We start from the raw sequence: 26060 nt of genomic DNA, 5'->3' as shown, positions 1-26060 counted from the left end.
ATGAGTGGGAGGGGCAGAGGGAGAGAGGGAGAGAGAATCCTCAAGCCAACTCCCTGCTGAGTGCAGCCTTGACACAGGCTCGATCCCAGGACCCTGAGATCATGACCAGAACTGAAATCAAGACGCAGATGCTTAGCCAACTAAGCCACCCAGGCACCCCAGATCGGAATGTTAAAAAGGCTCAAGAGGAACTGTCAAATACCTGGAGCACCCATGTGGAAACCAGCAACTGCTACAATTATTCAGAGTAGAATAATCGTATCTATGTGTATTTTAATATAATTTTAAACTAAGTGAATACACACACAAACCGTTCAAAATAGCAAATAGTACCAGTACTATCAGGCTTATAAAAAACAGTAGTCCTGGGCAGCACCGGTGGCGCAGCGGTTTAGCGCCACCTGCAGCCTGGGGTGTGATCCTGGAGACCCAGGATCGAGTCCCACGTCGGGCTCCCTGCAGGGAGCCTGCTTCTCTCTCTGCCTGCGTCTCTGCCTCTCTCTCTCTCTCTCTCTCTCTGAATAAATAAAAAACAAAAAAACAGTAGTCCTCTGATCATCCCTCTTCATACTTCTCACGCCTTCCACTAAGGATCCCTTCCTCTACTCTTAACTATGCATCTGGTATTTACAATACCCCCCTTTTTTCTTTTTAACATAATATGCTTCAAGTGCTATTTATTTTCCAGCTTTAAACACTGTTTACTTTCTACTAGGGAAGAAAAGAATTTCTTGATCTTACCCCTTGTCCCACCATGCCCAAACTCTGTTCTTATCCTGCCAAGAGTGAACGTTCAAAACATTACTAGCATTTGCTTTTTATTCTTACCATGTAAGAAAAAATACTCTGAATCATTCATTATCTGAAAAATCCATCAATCAATAGGGACAGAACCAGTACATTTCATTATAAATTTATGACTTTGTGAAGACAAAAGTACCTTCCCTGTACATCAGTCATGAACATATTTGAAGCAGTAAGGGCTTGTACCCCATAAATAAATACTGTTCAAATTTTGAAGTTGGCATAAGAATATTCAAGGAAATTACAATTGAATTACATTGTGCAAGCTGAAAGACATAATAAAGCTATCTGCAGCAGGAGGCCAAAATAATCTTTATAAGACAAATGTCTTTGAAGTTGGAAAGGTAATTAATTGATGGACTGTATCATCCACCCATAAATAGGCCTGTCTCATGCTGCTGCAGAATATGAGCTAGAAAACAAGCGGGTGATTCCCATGCAGAATCTAAAACAACCAATTAGACGTTCTCATCTTCCAATAAATCAACCCTGAGGAAATATTCAGAGATACAAAGATTTACACCCTAAAATATTCATGGTAGTATTTATATATAATGGAAAACAATCTCAATGCCCCAAAGTAGGAAAATGGTTAAATTATGTGACATTTATAGAATGGACTACTATAAAATCATTAAATTCATGCTTCCAGAGAACAGTTAACATCATGGGAAGATGCTCACAATGTGAAATGAAAAAAAAAATTGAGGTTACCCTATATATATATGTAAAAATATACACACATACATAAACATAGCATGTTTATATATAAAATATGCATGCTCCAGTTGTTTTTTTTTTTTAGTGCATAGAAAAAGCCAGTTTTTTGTCCCAATGTGGTCTGCTACTTGTATATCTCAGCATCAGCTGGAGGGCTTGCTGAAAACGCAGATCCTTGGGTTCCACCCCAGACCAACTGAATTAGAGGCTTTGGAATCACAGTCCAAGGATTTCTGCCTACCTACACACCCTTGTCCACCCACGTACTACCTCGTCCACCGATGTGCTACCTTGACTTATACTGACGCCTACCTCCACTTGGACATCGCTGAGGGAGAAGTGGTTGTTCTCAGGGGGGGAGAATTATGAGTAATCATCTTCTTTTTGGAATCCTTAAAAAAAAATTATCTACCAAGCACACGCTGCTTTTTATAATTAAAAATTCATTAAAAGTATATTAATGAAGTATGAGTATGAGAAAAACAGAGGAGATCTGGGGTCTGTTTGGGGAAGTTTCAACACCTTTTCAGAACCGGAAAGTGTATTTTTAAAATCTAAAGTAAGCAGGTACCTGGAGATTCCTGACAATTGAAAAGTCAGTTTAGGATAAGGAAAATACTAAGTGTAGATATGGAATTCATTACCTCAATAAATTATTCAGGTAAAAAAAAGTAAATATAGTAAATATTTTTTTAAATATAGTAAATATTGAAAAGTATTAAGTAACAATATTTCTCCCTGTTCCAAGATGTTCCTTGGCAAAAGAGGATTGTGATCAAGTAAGTTTGGGGCACAATACACAATACATCTCCTAATCCCCTCGTAGAGTCATACAATCATGAGCAGATTACAGGCTCTGGGACATCCAGTATAAGCTTCATTCTTAATTCTAGCTCCACAAACTCTTAGGATGTGTCCTACAAGTATGAACAAAATTCTAGGCCAGAAGAGAGCCCAAGAAGGAATTCTCCCCATGAATTGATACCCTATGCATGATCGATCCATCGTATTAATTTGTTCCCACATTCCCATGGTCTCTGAGGGCGTAGCTCACATATTAACAGGGCCTGTTTCTAAGGGCACAGCTCAAGTCAGCTACCAAATATGTTCAAGAACAGCAAAACTGAATGCCAGGCTACAAGATTAGATAATATGTAAAGGAATGGTATATTTACTTTTGTTTACCATCAGTTATCTACCACCTAGACAGTGAGCCTGTCTCATATTCATTTATGTAGTCCCAGTACAGTAAAATCTAACACTGGCACTTACTTGGTACTCATGTGAACACCAAATTTCTGGGACAAATACAGTAATGAAATGGGCTAGGCACAGGTCCTAAACTTTAGGTCTCAAAGTTTATACAGGTCATGACATCAAGGCCTCATTTCATTCGATAAACATTTCTGAGTATTTATTATGAGTGGGTGATTCCAAGAATGCAGAGACGACTACAAGTCTTTACCCTCAAGAGCTCCATAAAGTAGTACTAGCAACCATTCCCCGATGTACAGGTTTGGGCACACATTAGCTGTCTAATAAATGCTTGTTTTAATTGAGTTCAGAAACCAAGATACACTTTAAGTTGGCCAAACTTTGCTGGCCCAAGAGCCTAGAGTAGGGTAGTCAGACCATTCTGGATACTGCTTCAGAATTATGAGAGAAACCCCAGAACACAGAAGAATTTAACAGTATATACTGTGACAGAATTTCTACGTATGTCCACTATAAAACTCTGTAGGTTCCTGAAATGTCAATAGATAGTATGTGGTGAAACAGAACTGAGAAAGGGGTTCAAAACGGTTGACAGGTCCCTCTACTGCAGAACTTCTCAACACCTGTGAGCAATGTGCTATTTTCCTTTTATGCACTGTCTCATTTAATCTACACAGAGATCCTACACAGTAGGTCTAATCATTTTTTCCCATTTTAGAAGTGAGCAAGCTGAAGCTCACAGAGAGTAAGTAACCTGCCCCAGACAAGAAGATACAGAATGGGACTGTGAAATCATGTCTTTCTGACACCAAAGACTGGTTTGTGATCATTCAAGCACTACTGTTTTTAATATATCGACGGGCACTAGAACACCTCCAGAGGGACATACAGCATACATTGTTTCCCAAACTGTGATTAGGAAATCCTTTTAAAAGAATCTGTGCTTGAGACTAGCTTTCCATGTCACCCATTTTGAGAAATATTGTGGGTCAACGAATCAGAGATATTCCATGGCAGACAGAAGGGAGGTGGAAGGCAGCTCAGAAGGCAAAGTGAGCTTATTAACACTGTGCTCAGAGAATTAATAGGGACACATAAATTAAACCTCAGTTTGATATCATTTCTTTACCTCCAGATTCATAAGTTCCAGTTCATGCCTCATTGCTGTCAAATAATATTTGATATTTAATATATATAAAAATCACAACATCTTCTTCACTTCTTTAATGTTAGTTGCAGAATTTGACCTAACCGGTGGTTCCATTCATGCCACTAATTTTAATAAAGTATATTCATTCACAGTGGGCGTATAAGTTTTAACTTGCTGTGTTTTTCAATAGGTCTGCAATTTGCATTTTGGGGAAAGATCATTTTTCATTGTATATGACTGACCCAAACTTTGTAGGATCTAGCAACCCTGGCCCCTACTGACTAAATTCTAGTAGTACTCTTCTCCTGCCCCCAAGTCATTTTGATAAGAAACATCCCTGTAATTTCTAGGGGAGTGGCATCACTCCCAGCTGGGACCCACAGGTTTAGAACAAACCAGAAAGTTCCAGAAACATTAACTGAAGGATAAACACCTACCCTGACCCTGTATTTAGTATACCAGCAAACAAATCAGGATTTAATACACTAGCTTCAATCCTGCATGTACAGTATCTCATTACATTTCTCTGCTAATAACATGAACAGATTCAACAAACTGCCAAAATACCATTTTTAGCCAGGAGGGCTAAGCCCTTTGTACTTTGCCAACAACAGCAATAAAACTGGGCAGAAGCGAGCCAGGATCGCATGGGAGTACTGGCTTCTAACTGAAGCAGCAGCCACAAAATGAGGATACCCGAATAGCCTATCATTTTGTCAAATTTGGGCTTTAATAGGATGCTGGGTTTTTTTCTTTCTTTTAAAAATGATTTATTATCAAAAAGCTTGCTCCCTCTCACTGCTGGGTCAGTTCAGCAATGAAGCTCTATCCTTTATAGGATTATTAGGACCCAAATAGTTTTAGACCAAAAACAACCACAACCACCACCACCACCACCACCACCAACTTGACTGTTGGTTCAGTAACATATTCACAGACATGTCAGTACGCGTTCAGGAATATTGGTTTCATTTCTTGATCGGAATGCCAATCACCATAAAGTCTTCTGCTAGAGTCACTTCTTGGAGATCTAATACTGATTCAGCTTGCTTTTTTAGTTCTACAATCCCATCTGCTTCTCCTTCTCTGGCCAAGGCAACCGGTTTGTACCTCTGACTGAAGTGAGTCAGAACTAGTCTCTTCGCGTGGCACAACTTTGCAAATGCTGCTGCCATCTGTGGTGTGCTGTGGCCGTGCTCCTTGGCTTTGTCCATCTGAGCATCATCTAGGGTTGCTTCATGGATCAACAGGTCTGCTTCAAAGCACAGCTTCACTCCTCCATCACCCACAACCCCAGAACAGTCACCCAAAATGCAGATTTTTCTTCCAACAATAGGCTTTTTTAAGACATCTTGGGGAGAAATTGTAACTCCATTTTCCAGAACAACAGAAATTCCATTTTTCAGCTTCCCATAGGCAGGACCTGGAGGCACACCTAATGATGGAGGCAGATAACATCACATCATGGGAATGGAGTCTATGACTTATTAAGAGAGTCTGTTTTAACAGCACAGAAAATGGAAAAGGCATCCAATTCTTTTCATGATTGTTATATTTTACTACTTATAGAAAGCTGGAATATTTATATATTTTTAAAAGTTCAGTGTTGGCTATCGGTATTAGTGATGTCCTAGTACTTAAAACATTTCCCCAGCACACAGGCCACATAAGTTTTAAGCTTTTAAGTCCCACTAAGATGAAGGCCTTCCAGACAAGCTATCAGCTTTGATGCTCTACTGTGAATGGGAAGTAACAGTTTTTGAGACGCTTTATTTACAAGCTCTCTTTGAGTAAATTTAGTGAGTCCATTTAAATAATGACTACCTTAATTAAAAAATGGTGTGAGAGAGTCATTTGGATCACAAGATCAAGGAGCACTTCCAGCAATCATACATATAATCAATCTTCTTTGTAGGCAGGGGCAGTTCCTTGTTTACCAAACTAGGTTTGGTAAATCTTATATTAGTTATCTTACATTCATCTAGAACAACATGTGACCATCACTCTGAATAACACCTACAAACAAACAGAATGTATTCACTAATTCTAGCATACATCGTGTTTAGAGTTTCCCAATATAATAGTATTTCTACAGGTTTCTAGATAAGAGAAATACCATTGGCCTAGGTCACTTTTCTTCATTAGTTAGCATTTTGTTTTAGTTGGCGAAGAAGGAAGAGATTGCATGAAGAAACAAATATACAAAAGACACCATCATGCTTTGTACAGGCTCTGCCGTGGGCATGACCAAGAAGGTGGTGATGCTGGAGGTAGAAGGGACCTGGACACCACTTCGAGCAAGGTGCAGAAGAGCCCCTCCTGCATGATGGCCTGGCTTGGAGGAGGTACAAAGCCTCAGACGGGGCCCAAGTCTCTCTCTGTGCTCTTGCTTCCACCTATGAGGAACCCACGCACATAAAACAGTGGGGGCACAGTGTTCTGAACACCAAATTGACTTAACCGAGGTTGAATGAGTAGGCAAAGTTGATAAAGAAGGAAAACCCTGAAAGCAGTTAGGTGCAGCTGCAAGGCTAAGAAGTATGGCAAAAATTCTCAGACCAAAGAGGTCACTGAAAAAAGATTTCAAAAGGAAGACATGAAAACATAAAAGCCTAGACCTAAGACAACCACCAACCCTCTGCCAACCCAGATAACTAAAGATAAGACAGACCAAAAACGTGGATCCAGGGAGTCGAAGAGAAAAGGATTCAAATGTATACTTGGGTTTTGGCCTGAATAGGATCTTTTGGCCCTAAGTATTTCCCTTAATAAGAAAACTTTGGGCCAAAGAAATAAGCGGAGAAAATGTCAGTTTTAGGCCTGGGAGACAGGAAAGTCATTATGACACTTTTAGCAGCTTTACCTAACAACAGTTTAATTAACGAGAAGGAAGGAAAACAAAAACAAAAACTTACCAAGGTCTTTCAGTTTCTGTGCATTGAGTTTACCTGGGCGTTTCTTCTCCACAACTGAAAACCCAAAGGAGGGAATTCGGTGAAAGAGGCGAAATGCTTTTACAACAAACTGTTCATCATCAACCAGGAGGTACGAGTTTTCCTCTGAGTCTAATAGGATGGTTCTTCCTTGCCCCTCCTTGGGAAGGCTGTCCATTTCATTCACATGCGTAAATTCTTTTTGTTCTTCTGTAGGACACTGATCTGCTGTAGGCACCAGCTCATGGACCACGTAAGGGAAGACCAGCTCCGTGTGGGAGAGTTCCATGGTTCGCCAGATAAAGTCTCGAAGCCCGGCAGGGCCATAGATTTCAATAGGCTGTTTGGTGGCCACAGAGCCACTCTGCAGGCTGATTGTGCAGAGGAGGCCAGGAAGGCCAAAGAAATGGTCTCCATGAAGATGCGTAATGAAGATCTTGGTAATTCTCCCTTTTGATTGAGGCAGAGAAATAAAATTGGGAATTTTTCCAGAAATAAAGACCAATACAATACTACTTAAAACGTGTGTAACAATTTACACAGAAAACAGCAAAATGAGTTTAGAGTTTTATTTATCACCATAAACTTATTTCTTTATATTTTTCTACAGGATTCTAGAAGCAAGAAAGACAGGATTTATGGTTTTAATAAGATACAACTTTTTTCATAAAACATCTTCAAATTACACAGTACTGGTTTTAAGAGTATTTTCCTACATATCTTCTTACTAAGAGAAAGAAGAAAAAGAAAGAAAGAAAGAAAGAAAGAAAGAAAGAAAGAAAGAAAGAAAGAAAGAAGAAAAAAAAAGAAAAAGAAAAAGAAAAAGAGAAAAGAAAAGAAATAGGAAAGCGTACCAAAATAGTTCACTTAAACCAGACAGGCCTCCAACCTCAAAAACGTCTGACAACTACAGTGCCCTCTACTGCTCCCTCTCAGGAATAACACTTCTGGCAACACAAACGTTCCCCTGCTCCTGGCTCCAACTCGACCAGTGCCTGAACCCCAACTGCCATTTAAGAACTCTACCCGGGGTAGAGATGAACTAACCAAGGCAGAACCTGCCGGTCTGAGTTAGAAGAGGGAGGAGCGAAAGGAAGCCGATGAGGCAGGAGGGAGGAAGGAGGGGGTGGGGGAGGAAAGGGGTGAAGGCCCTGAGGGGAGGTGGGCAACAGATGCTAGAAGGTAGATCAGGGGGCTGATGCCCTGTGGTGTTACATGGAGGTACGGGGCCCATCCCTTCTTTTCAGCGCGAGCTAACAATGGCTTTCTCAGTGCATACTGGGTTAGGTTGTAACTTGATTTAGCCAACGGTAAACTGAATTTACTGCTGGTATGTGGCAGGATGCCACATTAGCATTTTTCTGAGATGCACCAAGGCATTTTAAAAGTAGCGGTCACAATTAACACAATTTTCGTGCAACAGAGGCTTCTGGTCCTAGCTCACGGCCCACCTATTTCAAATATTTGATACCATAAAAGAACAGTTTATTACTGTAAAGTGATTTGTCCGGTGACATCAAGGCAAACGTGTTCTCCAAGCACGTCTCTCCAGCATTAATACACCAAGGCCAGGCCCCGGTGGCAGGGAACAATAGATTGGACAGAGGCTGATTTGAGATGTGGAGAATCCTGAGGCACTCTAGAAGTTTCCTCGGTATGCTCCTTTTTTTTCTCTCTCTCTCTTTAGTCCTTGCTTTTGCTCTTTTGACTTCTTGGAGCCCTTTCACCCCTCCCCTTCCTGCTCTCTGGGCTGCCGAGGCAGCCGAAAGTATGACCTGAGGCCTCTGTAGAGAACTTCGATGGTTACCTGACCTCACGTTAACCTCCCAACTGCCAAGTAAGATGTTCTGTTCCTGTCCCTACCTGGTGCACAGCGAGGCCAACACTAAAACAATCTGTGAGCCCAAAGCAAGTGAGACGAATTAAGAGAGTCAAAAATTGTCTCCTACACTTATCAGTTTTAGGGAAAACAAACATTTCATTTTTCAAGAAACTTGATTTTGCAGGGAGAAGGAATGGTAACCACAATGATCAAAGTTAGGGGACACTATCAAGTGAAGAAAGAGGAGTACATGAATTCCCTTTTACTTGAGAACAAGAAAGTTACCGGGGGACATGTCACCCAGAGCAAAGTGGAATACTAAATATACCCTAGCGAGGACGCAGTTATATTTACTGCCATAGGAAAACGTCTGCAATATAATTGTTCCGGTGGAAAAAGCAAGTTACACCTAACACGACACCATTTATGCAAAATTGTACACACACATACACACAAATAAAACTATGCCATTAACATACCTACATCTACAAAAAATTTACCAATAAGGTACTTTTACCTACAAGGAGAATTCAGACTTATTTTATTTTCCTGCTTTGCTTGAATTTTTACAATGAGGATATACTCCTTTTTTAAAGTTCTTATTTATTTATTTAAGTAACCTCTACACCCAATGTGGGGCTGGAACTCATGACCCCAAGATGAAGGGTCACGTGCTCCTTGGAGTGAGCCAGCCAGGCGCCTTGCATGTACACTTTTTATGATCATTTCTTCATTATATTTCTGTAATATTTTTTTTTCTGTGACATTTTTAATCATCATTTTAAGGGAAGAAAAAGGAAGGCTTAAGGTCATTCTTTAAGAAAGGAGGGCAGCCCAGGTGGCTCGGCAGTTTAGCACCTGCCTTCAGCCCAGGGCGTGACCCCAGGGTCCCGGGATCGAGTTCCACGTCAGGCTCCCTGCGTGGAGCCTGCTTCTCCCTCTGCCTGTGTCTCTGCCTCTCTCTCTCTGTGTCTCTCATGAATAAATAAATAAAATCTTTAAAAGAAAATTATGAAAGGAATAGACATGACAAACCTATATTTGTTAATCAGATGCTTGCACATTAGGACCAAGGAAGCTTAAAAGAAGTGTGTTTAGATAAATAAAAAGTACTTCCTTACGAAACTCATAAAACATTATCACCCCAGGAGGAGTACAAGCTGAAAGAGTTTTCATGAATCAAACAATGATAGGTCTCTGTTGGGTTGAGAGTTACGCAGATGAACTGAGGGCACCCCATGCCAGTTTGAGACCGGAGCTTTTGAAATGCTAAAGATTATAGATAACGTTCTGTGATTACCACCTTGTTCTGTGATTACCACCTTACCCTCCTCTCTGCAACCAGGAATTTTTTTAGCCAATAAGAATTTAGTAAACTAAAAGTTCCCTCAGGCTTTATTTATTTTTGGTGAGGCTTAGCTTTGTAAAATGTTTACTTATATATAAAATAACTATAAAATATAAGACATTAGAGAAAGGTATTGTAGCAAATAGACACGAGGTGGTACACACGGCCCTGCCTCTTGATGCTCATCTCTCTCTACAATTCCTTTTTCTTGAGTGTGGGTAGGACTTGTGACTTGTTTCTAACCAGTAATATACAGCACAGGGATGCAGTGCAATCACATTATGTTATAAGACTCCAACTGGCTAGCAGACTTGCTCTTGAGCTCCTCCCTGACAGTAAGGAATCAAGTTGCTACGAAGCAGAAACCCGCATCATTGGAACCAGAGGAGGCCACTAGGATCTGCGGCAGTCTTGGTCCTACAGCTGTAAAGATTCTGCCAACAACCTGAGTGAGCTCTGAAGCAGATTCTTCCCCAGTTGAGCATCTTATGAGATCTCAGCCCTGGCCACACACTGACTTCAACTCAGTGAGACCCTGAAGCTGAGAACCCGGCCAACTGAGGCCCAACTCCCCAACCCACTGAAACTATGAGATAATAAATGCAAATAAGACACTAAATGTAGGGGTGCTTGTGGGGCTCAGTCGGTTGAGCATCTGCTTTCAGCTCAGGTCATAGCGCCAACGATCAAGGGATAGAGTCCCGCATCAGGCTCTCTGCTTAGCGGGGAGTCTGCTTCTCCCTCTCTCTCTGTGTGCTCTCTCTCTCTCAAAAAAATAGGTAAGTAACTCTTAAATATATATATATATATATATATATATATATATTCTTTAAAAAAAAAAGACACTAAATTTATAATCTGTTATGCAGCATTGATAACTGATACAGGTGTTAGATAAAAAGTAAAGATTTACCCCACACTAAAATCTGGTACCCACACGTAACAGTTTCTTGTTTCTGTAAACTGTTCCTCAATCCCTATTTTATAAAATGTGAAATATTATAGATTTCAATCAAGCCTGTTTGTCCCTGAGAGATCCCATGAAAGGAACCCTGTATGATCCAAGGGAAATAAAGCATAGTAGCTGTCCTTGCCTCAGGGTCTTAGGTTGAACAGTGCACACCTCAAGGCCATGAGTCCCACCTGATAGACATTAGTTCCTTCCTCCAACAGCTCTGTTCTTAATGCCCTACTTAGGTTTGGGGCACCACCACCCCTGTAACTTGTAGGAATCCTTCACTTCTTCACATCCTAGACAGTCAATGAGTCACCACCCCTGCTAGTTCCAGGTTTCTTAAATCAAGTCTCTCATCTTCATCCTTATCCCTACTTCCTGCTTCATCTTCATCTTCCCTCTCTTCTCTCACATGAATGCAACTGCCTTAAAACTGGTCTCTCCTGGGGCACCTAGGTGGCTCAGTCACTTAAGTGTCTGCCTTAGGCTCAGGTCCTGATCTCAGGGTCCTGGGATGGAGGCCTACACCTCCTTTTCCTTCTCCTTCTGCATCTCCCTTGGACTCTCCATCTCAAATAAATAAATACAATCTTAAAAAAAAAAAAAAGTCTCTTAAGGCTCCAAGCTCAGCAGATAATCTGCTGGAGACTCTTTCCCCCTGCCCCCCGCCCCCCAATCACACACTCTTTCTCTCAAATGAATAAATCTTAAAAAAAAAAAAAAAATAAGAACAAAAACAAAACTGGTCTCTTCCAATATATTTGCCATAGAAAAATAGTCCTAATATATAAACCAGACTGTATCATTTCCCTCCTTAAAAACATTGAATGGTTCCTTATTGCCAGTAGGATAAGAAGGCCCAAATACGTCAGCAGACCACAGAGGACTTCATAGTCTGCCCTAACTTTTTCAGCATTTTTCTCTCTCTTCTATCCTGGATGGTTCAACATTCACTCAACATGTCACTTCTCTCCTGGAAACTCTATTCCTTCTTGCTCACTGCCTCACCTGTTCCTTGAAAGTCCATCTCTACTTTCCTCCCCAGAGAAACTTCTAATCATCTCTTAGATCCTAGCTATACTGTCTCCATCTCTGGGATGTTTTCTCTCAACACACACTTAATGTCCCCCTCCTCTGTGCTCCACAAGTACTTAGAAAACAAGAACAAAAGAAGGAAACAGCTCCACTGTTGTCTTTATCACATTACCCTATGTCTGTCTACACGTCAATTTCCACCACTAGACCACGAGATCCTTGGATGCTAGGACTTTTCGTCATCAATGTCACATACTGTGATGAATCACAGGAATAATTTCAATAACTACCATTAATCTCAATAACTACTATTAATCAAGACCTAGTAAGTGAGAAGCACCACACGCTGAGCATTTTATTTATGAATCAATGGAATGGATATTTATGAAGCACCTACTAGGTACACACGTGATCCTTGAGCTTACTTCATCATACCGGGAATACACAGTGAACGCAGAAACAACTACTTAAATACCAATTTTACATACTGATGCTAAAAAGTCAATAAAACTAGCACAAGGCAGAACATCTGGGATGAACAAGGAATTACCTAACCCCAGAGGTTCAGGGAAAACCTCTGAGGAGATGGCCCTTGAACTAAGATTTAACTGATGAGAGACAACCATACAGAGAAGGGATTGCTATATATAATTCTTACAATGTCCCTTATTAGTTGAGCTTTTATCTTTATTTTCAAGAGGAGGAAGATAAAAGCTTGAGTTTGTTGATCCACTAAGGCCACAATCTGACACACAGCTGGGACCGCATCCCAGGTTGGCCTGCTTCGGCCAAGGCTTTGCACCACCGTACTCCTTGACCTCCCCGGTGCTAGACCCCTGCTCGTGCCATTCCCCCTGGCTGGCATGCCCATCTTCCCCCAGCCCAGTGAATCCCTCCTCCTCTTTCAACTCATGGGTCACCTTCTTTGAGAGGACTACCCTGACAGCCCCAAATGAAAAAGAACATCTCACTCTTCTGAATGCCTATTGCTCTTTGTATCCTCTTGTGATACTTACAACTATCTCCTGGTGGAGCTAAGTATGTTCACTGCTCCTTTGCTTGTGCAGTACCCACGTAATATACCTCACGTATCCCCCTCCAGCCTCCACCCCCTATGCTTACATAAATCCTTGCTCTCAACATTTACAGAAGGAACAAAAAGTAAATAAAGTTCAGTGGGTGTAGCCGGACGCCTGAGGGCCTTCCGAATCTTCCCAGGGCAATAGCACTAGGGTGGGATGCAAGTGTCAGGACTGTTTCTGAGCAACAGGCCCAAGGCAAGCCAAGAAAATGAATAAGAAATAGTCTTAATGAGATAGCTGAATACACACTAACCTGCTTTAAGTTGGCTCTTCATAAGCTGTGTCTGAGTCCCCTCCCCACAGTCAAAGAGCCAGCACTCGCCCTCACACCGAAGGACCAGCGCAGAGGCACCCCGGGTTGGGGACGGGTATGCTGCACCCGTACCCAGAAACGTCACATCCATAGACATCTTCCACCCTGCAATGAAAAGATTACCCACGGATTATTACACATCACTGCTCGAAAACTCCAAAAATACGCTGTGAAATACACTGCTATTTACATTTTCATTATTCAGAAGAGGCTGGATTCTTGTTCTCTAATAGTTTTCTGTAGAAATACCAAGTAAGACTTTTAATAACTTCCTGAGTTAAAAACCACAAATCACCAAACCTTGTAGGACTGCTCGCACACACAAAGACAAGCTAAAAACTGCCAAATCCAGTCAATTAAAAACTGTCGCTGAATCCCAACTATACGATATTCTGAGAAAGGTCAAACTGGTACGTAGACCAAAAGTTGACAGTGGTTTGGGGAGAAGGAGGGAAGGATGAAGAGGTGAAGCACAGGGGAAAGCGGGTATTCTCATGTTATTAGTGGTGGAGGCACAGCACTCATCTATCCTACAGAAAAAAGGGACCTATGTATAATGATGTTTCTGGTGGTGCCTTTAAGGCGGCTAACATTTGGAAGCAATCTGAATATATTCCGATAGGGAAATAACTAAGTATTTTATTACAGATTCATACCATGAACTACTTATCCTGCAGTTAAGTCAGGTCTGTAACTCTTGTCCTGGAGAGCTGGCAAAGAGAAGTTACAGGTGGCTGTGGCACGACCTCATTGTTACGATGCCCCAAACCTCTGCATTCATGTAAGACAGAGAAAGCCTGGGTGGAAGGACAGGCGCCACGCTGTTAATCATGTCATCTCAGGGGCACTTAAAATGGTGATGGTGAGGAGTGGTTATTAAATTTTCTTTTAAATTTTTTAAAAAGATTTTATTTATTTATTCATGAGAGAGAGAGAGAGAGAGAGAGAGAGGCAGAGGCCCAGGCAGAGGGAGAAGCAGGCTCCATGCAGGGAGCCCGACGCGGAACTCGATCCCGGGTCTCCAGGGTCACGCCGGTCAAGCACTGAGCTGCCCAGGTGTCCCTCTTTTAAGTTCTTTTTTTTTCTTTTTACTGGTTTTGGTTGTGATGAACAGCATTTGATGTCTTTATTTTCAATGTGTTTTATATTTATTTAATATTGGTTATTTAAAAAAAAAAAAAAACGTGTTATAAGCCTGAACATACTTCTTTTTTGTTTTTTTGTTTTGCTTTGTTTCTCTGAACACACCTGTCTAACTACACATCACCTCCTCTTTTTCCATTTGGGGACCCGTCGGCCCTCCTGCCCCCTCACCCCACGCACAGGTCTTAGGTGATGCTTTCCACTTCCAAGATGCAGCCTTCCTCCGGTAATTAGGCGGTTTAACCTGCCGAGGCTTTGCTGTCAGGTTGCAGTTTGCAACAGAGGCGAGCATGACGGGATGGGGGAAGTCAGAACACTTTAAAAGCTAACAAATGGAGAAGGAATATTATAGTCCCTTTGCCACCCTTGGCAAACCACGGATACGGCCGGCGGTACCGGCCCCGGGGCGCATCAGCCGCCCAGGGTCACCCAGAGAGCCTTGAACCCGCAGCAATAATGGGGGCTCCATCCCGGGACAATGAGACGGGAAACTCTGCAGGACACGTGTTTTAGTATTTAAAAAAAAAGAAAAAAAAATTCATCCCCTGTGACGCTACCGCGCAGTCGGGTCTGAGAATCACCTTCCCCGGGAAGGACCACGGGGAGCCACAAAGGAGGGATCAGGCCGACCTGGACTCCCGAGCCAAGGAGTCCGCGTTTAAGGGCGAAAAAAGTCACCACGAAGAAATTTCAAACACAAAAAGCTCGTCCGTCCCGGGACACCTGGCGGGGCCGCCGGGGGCTCAGCCCGTCCCCTGGGAACACCTGGTTAGGGCCGCGCGCAGCGTCCGGGGCGAGGCCGTGGCCCGCAGGCAGCGGCGGGGGCGGGGGCCGCCGCGGACACGGACACGGACGCGGACACGCGGGCCTCCCGGACGCGCACACCTGCCTCCGCGCGGGACCCCGGGCGCCGCCGCCAGGGCCCTGCCCCCCCGCGCCGCGGGCTCCCCTCGGGGCTGCGCCGGGCCCCCGGGGCTGGCGGCCTCCCCGGCGGCGCCCCCCGCACCGCGTCCGCGCGCTGTCCCTCGCGCCCACTCACCCGCTCCCGAGGCTCGCGGCGGGAGCGACGGAGGCGCAGGCCCGCGGCCAGGCCCAGCCTCCACCCGGCGGCGCGGGCGGAAGTGCGCCGCGGGAGGTGCCGGCGAGCGGCCGCTCTAGGGCGCGCCGGAGGTCCTCTCGGTGGTACCGGGCCCCCTGCGAGGGCTCGGCGTGGGCGGAAGTACGCCGCGGCCGGTGACGGCGAGCGGCCGCTCTAGGACGCCCCGGAGATCCTCTCGGTGGTGCGGGGCTGGGCTGCGGGCGGAAGTGCGCCGCGGGAGGTGCCGGCGAGCGGTCACTCTAGGACGCGCCGGAGGTCCTCTCGGTGGGGCGTGGGCGTGGGCGTGCGTGCGGGCGCCGTCCTGGTGCCGCCCCCTCCCCCCCACCCCCGGGCCCGCCCGCTGCCGCCGCCTGCGCGGTTCCCCGTAAGCAGGTGGCGGCCACGCGCGAGGCCCAGGGCGCCCACGGGTGTGCTCGTCGCCGGGTGGATCTCGGTCCCCGGGTCCGCGGATCTGCAGGCCGGAGCCCGCGAGCCTCGGGCCGACGCCTTCGCAGCGGCGCCCCGTCCGCCCCGTGGGCGACTGTGCCGGGCAGCGCTGTGCGGCCTCGCGGGCGCCTTCTCCCCGGACGGCCGAGCTGCCGCCTGCGCTGTGCCGTCTACACGGGCCGCGCGGTGGTCTACACGCTGCAAGCCGCCGCGGGCCCGAGCTCCCTGGCTGCAGGACGCGGCTGGGCGGACTCGCTGGAGGCGGGGGCGGCCGGTCAGCCTCTGGGCGGCGGGGCGGGGCGGGGCGGGGGCGACGAGGGTGCACGTGCCCGGCTGCTGCGCCCTGGGCCCGGCGGAGTCGGCCCGAAGCCTTTCCTCAGGCAGGAGCTGAGCCCCCCCCCTCCCCGGCCCTCGGGGCTTCCCTCGGCCCTTCTCAGAGGCGGTCCCAGCGCTGGCGTCCCTGGGGCACGTTTTCTTTGTTTTCTGAGACTTTGCACCACACGGGAGCCTCGGCACACGGGGGGGGGGGGGGGGGGGGGCGCCGACTCCTGGCCCGCCCTGGCTCAGCCCAGCAAACCCCTCCCCCTCCCCTTCCCCTTCCGAGGTTGCTTTAAAGCAAACTCCAGGCACAGCATCCTTTCACCCATAAACCGTTCTGCGAGCGTTTAACGACCCTTTACCCGGGGAGGTCTCATCACCGTAGGATGACGGTGGGCAGTCGAGTATATAAATACAGTAGAAACATATTTTTGTTTATTTGTATTTAAGGAGGCTCCGTGCCCACCGTAGAACCCAGTGTGGGGCTTGAACTTAGGCCCTGAGATCAACAGTCATTGCGTGACCTACTGAGCCACCCGGGTATCCCAAGATAAGTTTTTGTGTTTTCTTCTTAAGATTTGATTTATTTGACAGAGAAAGCGAGAGAGAGAGAGAGACAGAGACAGAGAGAGACAGAGAGCACAAGCCGGGGAGCAGCAGAGGGAGAGGGGAAGCAGCCTCCCCGCTGAGCAGGGAGCCAGACGTGGGGCTCCCAGGAACCAGGATCGTGACCTGAGCCCAAGGTAGCCCCTTAACCAGCTGAGCCACCCAGGTGCCACAGGTTTGTGTTTTAAAGATTTTATTTATTTATTTGAAAGGGAGACAGAGCAGGAATGGGGGGAGGAACAGAGGGAGAAGGTACAGGATAAGACACCCTGTTGAGTGGGGAGTCAGCCTGGGGCTTGATCTGGGACCCTGAGATCATGACCTGAGCTGAAGTCAGATTCTTTTTTTTTCTTTTAATTTTTTTTTAATTTTATTTATTTATGATAGGCACACAGTGAGAGACACAGAGAGGCAGAGACACAGGCAGAGAGAGAAGCAGGCTCCATGCACCGGGAGCCTGACGTGGGACTTGATCCCCGGTCTCCAGGATCGCGCCCTGGGCCAAAGGCAGGCGCCAAACCACTGCGCCACCCAGGGATCCCCTGAAGTCAGATTCTTAACTGACTGAGCCACCCAGGTGCCCCAGAATAAGTATTTTTTAGAATACTTAGAATTCTATGTTTAGAATACAACCATAATAATATCATTAAAAAGACAATTCCTCATTATCCAATATTCATTCATTGTTTAAATTTTCCTGATCATCTCATAACTTTGAGGCTTAATTGTTCAAGTCAGAAAATATAAAAATACAATAAAAACATTAAAAACCTCTTTTAAAAAGCTTAACTACAATGTTATCGTCTCACCTGATGATTTGTTAAGACATCCAATTACTTACAAATATTACCTAATAACTGTTCAATGTTCAGATTTCCCTAATTATTCCCAAAGAGTCTCATGTGTAGGTGGTTTGTTTCAATCAGTATTCAGGAAAGGTTTACATTGCATTTGGTATAAGTTTCTAAAGTTTCTTTTAAGCTTTTTAAAAAAGTTTTATTTATTTATTTATTTATTTTAGAGAAAGAGAGAGTAGGGGGGGTGAGAAACAGGTCTCAAGAAGACTACGCACTGGGTGCAGAGCCCAACGGTAGCTCCATCTCAGGACCCTGAGATCATGACCTGATCTGAAACCAGCAGTCAGATGCTCAACCAACTGAATCTCCCAGGTGCCCCTCTTTTAAACTTTAATGGTTTCTTTTCCCTCTCGTTTTCTCTTGTCACTTATTGGTGGAAGAAATTGGGTCACTTGGCCTCCAGAATTTCCCAAATTCTGGACTGGACTGATTGCATCTCCATGGTATCATTTAACATGTTTTGCTATCCTTTGTGTTTCTTATCACATGGGAATTAGATGTAGAAGCTTGTTTTAAGTCTTTTTAGTGGACAGAACAAATAAACATATATTTTAGCTGAAATTGTGAATGCATACTGATTTTTTCGATTCTAAAGTAAAATTATACAGTTTTTACTTAATTTCTTTAATTTTATGCTGATGTCACTTATATACTAAATCTTGGTTCCTAATGATATTAACATAGTTTGATTTAGCTCCAGTAAAGTAACTCCAGCAAACCATTGGATATATCACACTGGGTATGTACAGTCAAAAAACTATTTTTAGGTTACCTCAGAATTATTTTTTCCATGTTGCTATGCCACCAACCTGATAAACAGATTCTTCTATTTATTTTCCATTTTTAGGTATTGCTTTTTAAAGTGTGTTTTAAATTATGCAAATTGTTTACATGGGTTCCAAAGTCAAAATTATATTCAGAAAAGAATTACTTCCTTCCCTGCATAAGTGGCACTTTATTAAAATTAGTTTTAGAGAGACTTGCAGTATGACAGCATGAAGTACTCTATGGGCCCAAACCCCAGAGAAACTGGTTAAAATAATAAAAACAATCATTTAAAGTCTCTGGGAATGGTCTGGTCCTAAGGAAATTTAGTAAATGGAGAAACACTTATTCAAAAACTACCAAAATTCAGTAGGAACAGTGAGAGTTTATAGAATTTGAACCCAGACCTGCTTCCTCCCTTTACCTCTCAGATCTGCGAGATTGAACTGTAGACTGCAACACAGGTCTCCCTCTCTTCCTCGCTCAGAGTCAGAGAGCTGTCTTCTAGGAAGGGCTAACACATCAGTAGTCCTCATGCTGCCCCCAGCTACGAGTTGGTGAGGCTACATTCGAGCCAACCATTGCTAAGAGGCGAGATGGAGGCTTTAGTTTAGGTATGGCCTAGTGAGAATACTAGGTCCCCGGTTGCTCTCACCCTGGCTCATAAAGTGGTAGTTCCATGTAGGGAAGACCAGCCAAGAAGACCTGAGGTCTCTGCCCCACTCAAGTGCCCAGCTCCTAAATTTGTAGTGTCACTAAATGAGTAGCATGCCACCGTCTCCAGATCCACAGCCGTGGCTCAGAGATTTCACCCAGAGGGAGAAGCAGATCTAAACTGGACCTTTTAATCTCTTCCAACATGTTGGGTTCACTTGTAATAGACTGGAGACCTCAAGCTTAAGGACGCTCCAAAATGAATGGAGATAGATGATGGTGAAAGGGAATTGGGAGGAGATTGGTAGGATCGTTGGACATCTATAGGCTAAACTGTCAGCATATTGTTTTCCTAAGAAGGGGCAATGGGCACAAGGCAAATGGAAGAAGCTTACCAGAGGTGAAGAAAAATTCAAACAAGGACCTGAGAAACTTTCCCTACACAGGAACTCAAATTTGATTGCTTTATTTTGTGGAGCAGTTTATGCCCTGGACATTGTTGAAAATAATAGAGCAATCAGCTGGTAATCAGAGGAGCTTAGTAGAGCAGTATAATTAGGGAAAGAGACAAAGAAAGCTCTTCTGGAACTATTTCCTAAGGGGAAATATCGGAGGGTGACCTCGGTAAGTAGATGGGGTTGGGGGGATAGAGTCCGATAATCCAACAGTCACTAAACAAAAGAGTAAATGACAATAACAAGTTTCAGAGGTGGTGGGTGGGCAGTACCTGGAGTTGCTATGATATATAATCTAAAATGTATGGTTTCCAACAAGAAAAGTTAAGAAATATAAAGAAATAGGAAACTGTGATCCCTAAAATAGAAAAAAAAGAGGAGGCAACAGAAACTGCTTGTGAGAGTAAACTAAGATGTTGGGGTTGTGAGACAAAGCTTTTTGAGTAGCCATTTATATATGGTCAAAGAACCAAAAGAAATCATGATTAAAGAAGCAAAGGAAGATATGATGACAATGTCACATTAAATTTAAAATATGAATAGAAAAAAAATAAAAATAAAAATATAATAAAATAAAATAAATAAAATATGAATAGAGATAGGATAATAAAAAAAGAACCCAAGTGGAAATTCTGGAGTTGAAAGTACAACTGAAATGAAAAATTCAGTAGAGGGGTTCAACAGTAAATTTGAATTTACAGAAAAGAAAGAATTAGCAACTTGGAAGTTATATGACAAAAATTATCCAAAGATCAGAGACAAAAAATTAAGAAAAATGAGTAGAATCTCAGAGAAATGTGTGCCACCATTAAGCACACCAACATGCATGTAATAGGAGTAACAGAAGAACCATGGTCTTTAAAAGAAGCAGAAAAAACATTCAAAGAGAATAGCTAAAAGCTTCCTGGATTTAATGAAAAAGCAATAATTTCTTCACACCCGGGAGGCTCAACAAACTCCAAGCAGGATGAGCACAGGAAACCCACGGACACATTGTAGTAAAAATGCTGAAAGCAAAGATAAGGAGAAAAACTTGAACTGAAGAGGAAAATGACTTAATTATAAGGGAATCTGAGCGGGATTAACGGCTGACTTCTCAGCGGAAGTAATGAGGGCAACGGGGTGATCTCACACCTGCAGATCCATCACTGGGGTAGCCCATGTTAGTAAAAGGAAGAACAAGATTCTGTGAAGCAGTGAGTCTTGGTGGTTCGGGGCCGTCTGTCCACGTGCGTGCTTCCTCCTTCCTCTTCAGCTGTCTGATGCTGATCACACCATAGTTTATTCACTCAGTCCTCTGGCTTCTTTACGTCCTTTGCTCTGATGGTGTCGTAACAGCCTCTGCAGAAGTCATTTTTTAAAAAAAATTTTGTGAGTATATATCTGGCACAGATTCCTACAAGTAGGGTTGATGACTCAACCAATAAATATGTATAATTTTGCTAGAGAAAGCTAAAAGGACTGCTCTGGGGGTTGGGTCATTCTGCCTTTCATTAGCAACTTATCAGAATATCTTTTTTCCTCAGAACTCACCACCAAAATGTTGGCAAACTTTGGGATTTTTGCCAATCTAACATCTTAGTGGAATTTATTTATTTATTTATTTTTTAAAGATTTTGTTTATTTGAGAATGAGTGGGGGGCAGGGGGCAGAGGGAAAGGGACAAGCAGACTCGTCGCTGAGCTGGGAACCTTACTCCCGGTTTGATCCCAGCACCCTGGGATCATGGCCTGAGCCAAAGGCAGATGCTTAACCTACTGAGATATCCAGGGGCCCCATCTTAGTGGAGTTTAAACTTGCAGTTATCTTTCATAAATGAGCTATGTATCTGCTTCTAAGTTTAAAGGTCATAAAAAAAAGTTTAAAGGTCATTTGCCGGGATCCCTGGGTGGCGCAGTGGTTTGGCGCTTGCCTTTGGCCCAGGGCGCGATCCTGGAGACCCGGGATCGAATCCCACATCAGGCTCCCGGTGCATGGATCCTGCTTCTCCCTCTGCCTATGTCTCTGCCTCTCTCTCTCTCTCTCTGTGACTATCATAAATAAATAAAAAATAAAAAAAAATTTTAAAAAAAGGTCATTTGCCTTTTTTTTTCCTGTAAACTTTTTGTGCATACGCTTTGCCCAGTTTTTTATTGTAATGGTCTTCTTCTTATGAATCTTTAGATGCTTTCCATATATCAGGGATAATAATTCTTTATGATGTAAGATGCAAATATGTTTTAAGTTTGTCATTTGTCTCTTTACGTTGCTTAACAATATTAACTTTTGAGTCAAAAGGTAGTTTGGGTCTTAATTTTGCCCCTTTGTATTTGGGTGACCTTGGTCGAGTTATTTAACTTTCTTCTGTTTTCCCCTGGTGAAATGAGGATAATCATTGCTCTTCTTGCCACAAACTTTTGTTATAAAGACAAAATGGTGTTTGTTGAAATGCCTTGTAAAGTGTTATTCAAATGTGAGTCATTCCAAAGTGACACCTAGCACATCTAGTAATCTAACTTATGCCAGCAGGAGAAAGCTGGCTTCTCTTTTCTCTCCCATTCTCTGCTTGGAGGCAATCTAGATGTAATAGAACAGCGGTCTTCTCAAATCAGTAAACGAACCCACCTGTCGTTACATCTGCAATTATAAATAACCTGGAATTAAGGGGAAAGGATAATCATTATAATCACAAATTAGTAAAAGCAGTGGGTAAGTTTCAGAGCCAACAAAGTGATAACATGGCAGATTCCATTACTTTATTTTCCTCATTCAAACAATATTCAAAAACTTTTTTGTTGATCATTCGATTATTTGAAATCAATCGCTGCTTAAATCTATATAGCGCTAGAGCGCTGAACTGGGTGAAAAAGAGATTTTGCAACTGTAGGAAATAAACAAAAAACATGACCCAGCCCTTGGTTTGCTCGGAGTATTGACTGGACAGGCTGCTATTTACATACTTACGAGCAGCTGATATCTTAATTCGATGTCAATCGGAATTCTTGATCATAAGCATAGAAGTCAATTTTAGCTAATTCACGTTGCAGATTGAAAGGAGATCAGGGGGAGCCTGCAGAACTGATAGAAAATGGGGATCCCTGGGTGGCGCCTGCCTTTGGCCCAGGGCGCGATCCTGGAGACCCCGGATCGAGTCCCACATCGGGCTCCCGGTGCATGGAGCCTGCTTCTCCCTCTGCCTATGTCTCTGCCTCTCTCTCTCTCTCATAAATAAAAATTAAAAAAAAAAAAAAAAGAACTGATAGAAAATGTGAACTGGTGGCGGCTGGTGGCAGCCAGGCGGTCTGGGGCCTCACCTGTGTCTCCTCAGGGTGCAGCCGTTGGCAAACCTTCGCTGGGTGTGTGGCACGGGTTGTGGTGGCCACCAGCAGGGAGATGCAGGGTCCTGCCCTCAGCTGTGGCTTGGAGGACGGAGGCCCAGTCTGCGCCCTGTACGTGGTGGGCAGGTGGTAAGGTTGGTGGAGGAGACAGGAGAGTGCGGGGAGCTGAGGTCGCAGGCTTTAAAGGGGCCCCCATTCAGGTGACCTGAGGGCGGAGCCGCAGGCCCGAAGGCCTATGCTGGGAATGGCCCTGGGGGGCTCCACCCGGGCCCAAGACAGGGGGCAGGAGGCCGAGGAGGGGGGGCGGGCCGCTGGGGCACCCGAAGACTGGCTCAGCCATTCCAGCTTTTACCAGGGCAGGAAGTGGACACATCTTAGGTCTGAAAGGGCCGCCCTGGCCGCTCTGCTGGGACCAGGCTGCAGGTGGCGAAGCCGCGGCGGGGACAGCAGGCGGTGAGTGCGACTGTGGCCGGGTCTAGGGAGCCGGAGGTCCAGGAGACCGAGCCCACGGGACCTGCTGGGGGAGGCCGAGTCTGGGCAGCTCCGTGGCCTTGACTGGAGGCCCGGCCCATGGGGGAGGGAGGCCCTGGGGGAGAAGGCTGGGGGATGCCTAAGCCCTGGGGCTGAAGGGTGGGTCTGGGCAGCTCCGCGGCCTTGACTGGGGGAGAAGGCTGGGGGGGGCCCTGAGCCCCGGGGCTGCGGGTGCTCTGACAGGTGCCTTCCATCCCCGAGGATGCAGGGCCGAGCTGGGGGCCCAGCCGCGCGAGCGCTTGCCGAGCTGCTGCCTCTCCCTTCCTCCCTTCCTGTTTTGTTTTTTTTGTTTTATTTTTTGTGCATTTTCTTATAGGAGTTGGATTTGCTAACATAGAGCCTGCCCCCCCCCCCCCCCCCCCCCCCGCCCCGTGCCCATCCCGCCCAGTGCCCCCGTGCCCCGCCCACCTCCCGTCCCCCGCCCCTGTTGGTTGAAGGATGGAGAGGACGGTCTCCAGGGACAACGGGACTCTCCTCACAATCAGGAAGGACGGTGCCCCCATTGCCTGGACGCGGGGCAGGGGGCGGGGGTAGGGACCTGGAGGGGATCAGGCGGAGCGAGTGCGCCTCTCCCTCTCTCAAGACGCCCCTCCTGTGACCCCTTTTCCGTGAAGCAGGTAAGGCCGCGAGTGAAAGCAGGGGTGCGGGGTGCCCGGATGTGACCCGGGGCGGGCGTCAAACCCCAGGCGCCCACGAGGGCAGGAGCATCAAGGCTGCCTCGGAGTGGCCACGCTCGGGGCGGGTGGAGGGTGGAGGGAGCGCTCTGAGCAGCCCCCGACGTGAGCTGCCTGAGCCCCTGAGCCCGGACTCTGCCGTCCGCGGGAGCTCCGGGACTTCCAGGCCCTGCAGGCCCTGCACCGCAGGTTCTGCGAAACGGGAAATACTAGAACCTACTGCCCAGGTTGCTGTGAGGGATCCCTGGGTGGCTCAGCGGTTTAGTGCCTGCCTTTGGCCCAGGGCGCGATCCTGGAGTCCCAGGATCGAGTCCCGCGTCAGGCTCCCTGCATGGAGCCTGCTTCTCCCTCCTGTGTCTCTGCCTCTCACTCTATGTCTATCATAAATAAATAAATAAATCTTAAAAAAAAAAGGCTGCTGTGAATGTGAGACCAGTAAGTAGCCAGCAGATCCTCCGAGAGGCGCCTGGCTCGCTGCAGGCATCCAGGGGGATTAGCTCGTAGACCACTCTCCTCCCTCTAATACAAAACCCACAAGCAGGCTTTGCTGAGGCTCCTTGGAATGGGTCTGGCAGGGGAGAAGCGGTGAGGAATTGGTCCTTCTTACTGCTGTGATTAAACTAAATGAGAACAGAAATCAAGTAGGAAGCTGAGCAAAAGGAAAGGAAGAGATGATGAGAATGAGTAATGCCCCACTTGTGAGTCCCCGTCTAACCACAGAGCACTCCCACGGGACAAGTGTTGGGGGGCGGGAGGGGGCGTCAAGGATCAAGATAATACCAAGTTTTAGAAGTGCCCTCCCTATAGCAGCCTCTAAAAAACAAGGTCATAACAAACTTTTTATGCATGGAAAATACCCACATCTCGTGACAATTTATATATCACAAAAGAAAAAGCCAATCACATCATTATGGAGCATGTAGGTGGATTCCAGAGCCATCTGTGATAAGCTGATCTGGTGTCAGAAACTACACAAGACGTTCCCCTTAGGTGGGTCTTCCCATAAACAATGACCACAAGTCTGTTTATGCCCTTTTATCTTAAATGCACAAGTGAGAAAGGCTAAGCAGTGACTTTTGCAATGTGTGGTTTCCTCAAAGTTAATGCTTAGGATGTTATCAAAGGGAACACAATATGAATTGCAAAAATATGGTCTCAATTTCAGTTGATTTTAAAGGTCAATAGGCAAAGTATAAAAAATTAAGCAGAAATGCCATTTTGTCAAATAGCCAAAATAGGTCTCAGAAATTCTTTATTCTGCACATATATTTTATATTTCTACTTTTTAGCTATTCTCACTTTTTTTTTAAATAAGTTCCACATCCAACTTGGGACTTGAACTCACAACCCAACATCAAGAGTTGCATCAGCAAGCCAGCCCAGCACCCCAACTATTCTTACTTTTTAATGGAAGAAGTTATATGTATGCATATAATACAGTAGCTATCATTGTATCAAAATATCACTGTATCGAGATAAGGAAATCCATCTAACAATTAACAACGACAATGGCAGAGTCACAAAGTATATAAGCATTATCGAAACTGGTTTGCACAGAAGTGATAGCAGTTGGTGGTTCTGGAAGGATTACCCAGTCTAAAGATGTTAGTGACTGGCTATTGAGAATCTTTGGTGTAATTTATCAAATTCAAAGCCAAATCTTTTATGTTCGCATCCATAACTTAAAATGCTGAAGACTAACGAATAAAATAGTTTATATATTGTATTTGAGCTTAAATGGCAAGTAGAAATCAAATAAACTGCTAAAACACATTAAAAAGGACCTCAGCTTAACCTTATGAGTAGGTGAAGACTTCATCTGACATGATAATTCTTTA

The 26060-nt window shown here is 44.9% G+C and overlaps 1 protein-coding gene across 1 annotated transcript; it reads right to left on the bottom strand.

Annotated features, from left to right (window-relative positions):
• Nucleotides 1-3948: 3948 nt before the first annotated feature.
• ELAC1 (elaC ribonuclease Z 1) lies at nucleotides 3949-15787 on the bottom strand. The gene is made up of 4 exons (XM_041739864.1): nucleotides 15560-15787; nucleotides 13318-13482; nucleotides 6805-7272; nucleotides 3949-5324 (listed from the first exon to the last, which is right to left on the bottom strand). The coding sequence occupies exons 2-4, from the start codon at nucleotides 13472-13474 to the stop codon at nucleotides 4858-4860; spliced, it is 1092 nt and encodes a 363-aa protein (XP_041595798.1). The 5' UTR covers nucleotides 13475-13482; nucleotides 15560-15787; the 3' UTR covers nucleotides 3949-4857.
• Between the last annotated feature and the right edge of the window lie 10273 nt (nucleotides 15788-26060).

Source organism: Vulpes lagopus, chromosome 24, assembly GCF_018345385.1.
Source record: "Vulpes lagopus strain Blue_001 chromosome 24, ASM1834538v1, whole genome shotgun sequence".
Classification (NCBI taxonomy): Eukaryota; Metazoa; Chordata; class Mammalia; order Carnivora; family Canidae; genus Vulpes; species Vulpes lagopus.
Note: the sequence above shows the minus strand (reverse complement) of the source record. Positions and strands in the feature narration are given on the sequence as shown.

Coding starts and splice junctions, on each gene's coding strand:
- ELAC1 (XM_041739864.1), bottom strand. CDS start 13,474: ATGTCTATGGATGTGACGTTTCTGGGTACGGGTGCAGCATACCCGTCC. Junction 7,273..13,317: donor GAAGAGCCAACTTAAAGCAG/GTTAGTGTGTAT, acceptor CTCAATCAAAAG/GGAGAATTACCAAGATCTTC. Junction 5,325..6,804: donor ACAGAAACTGAAAGACCTTG/GTAAGTTTTTGT, acceptor CTCCATCATTAG/GTGTGCCTCCAGGTCCTGCC.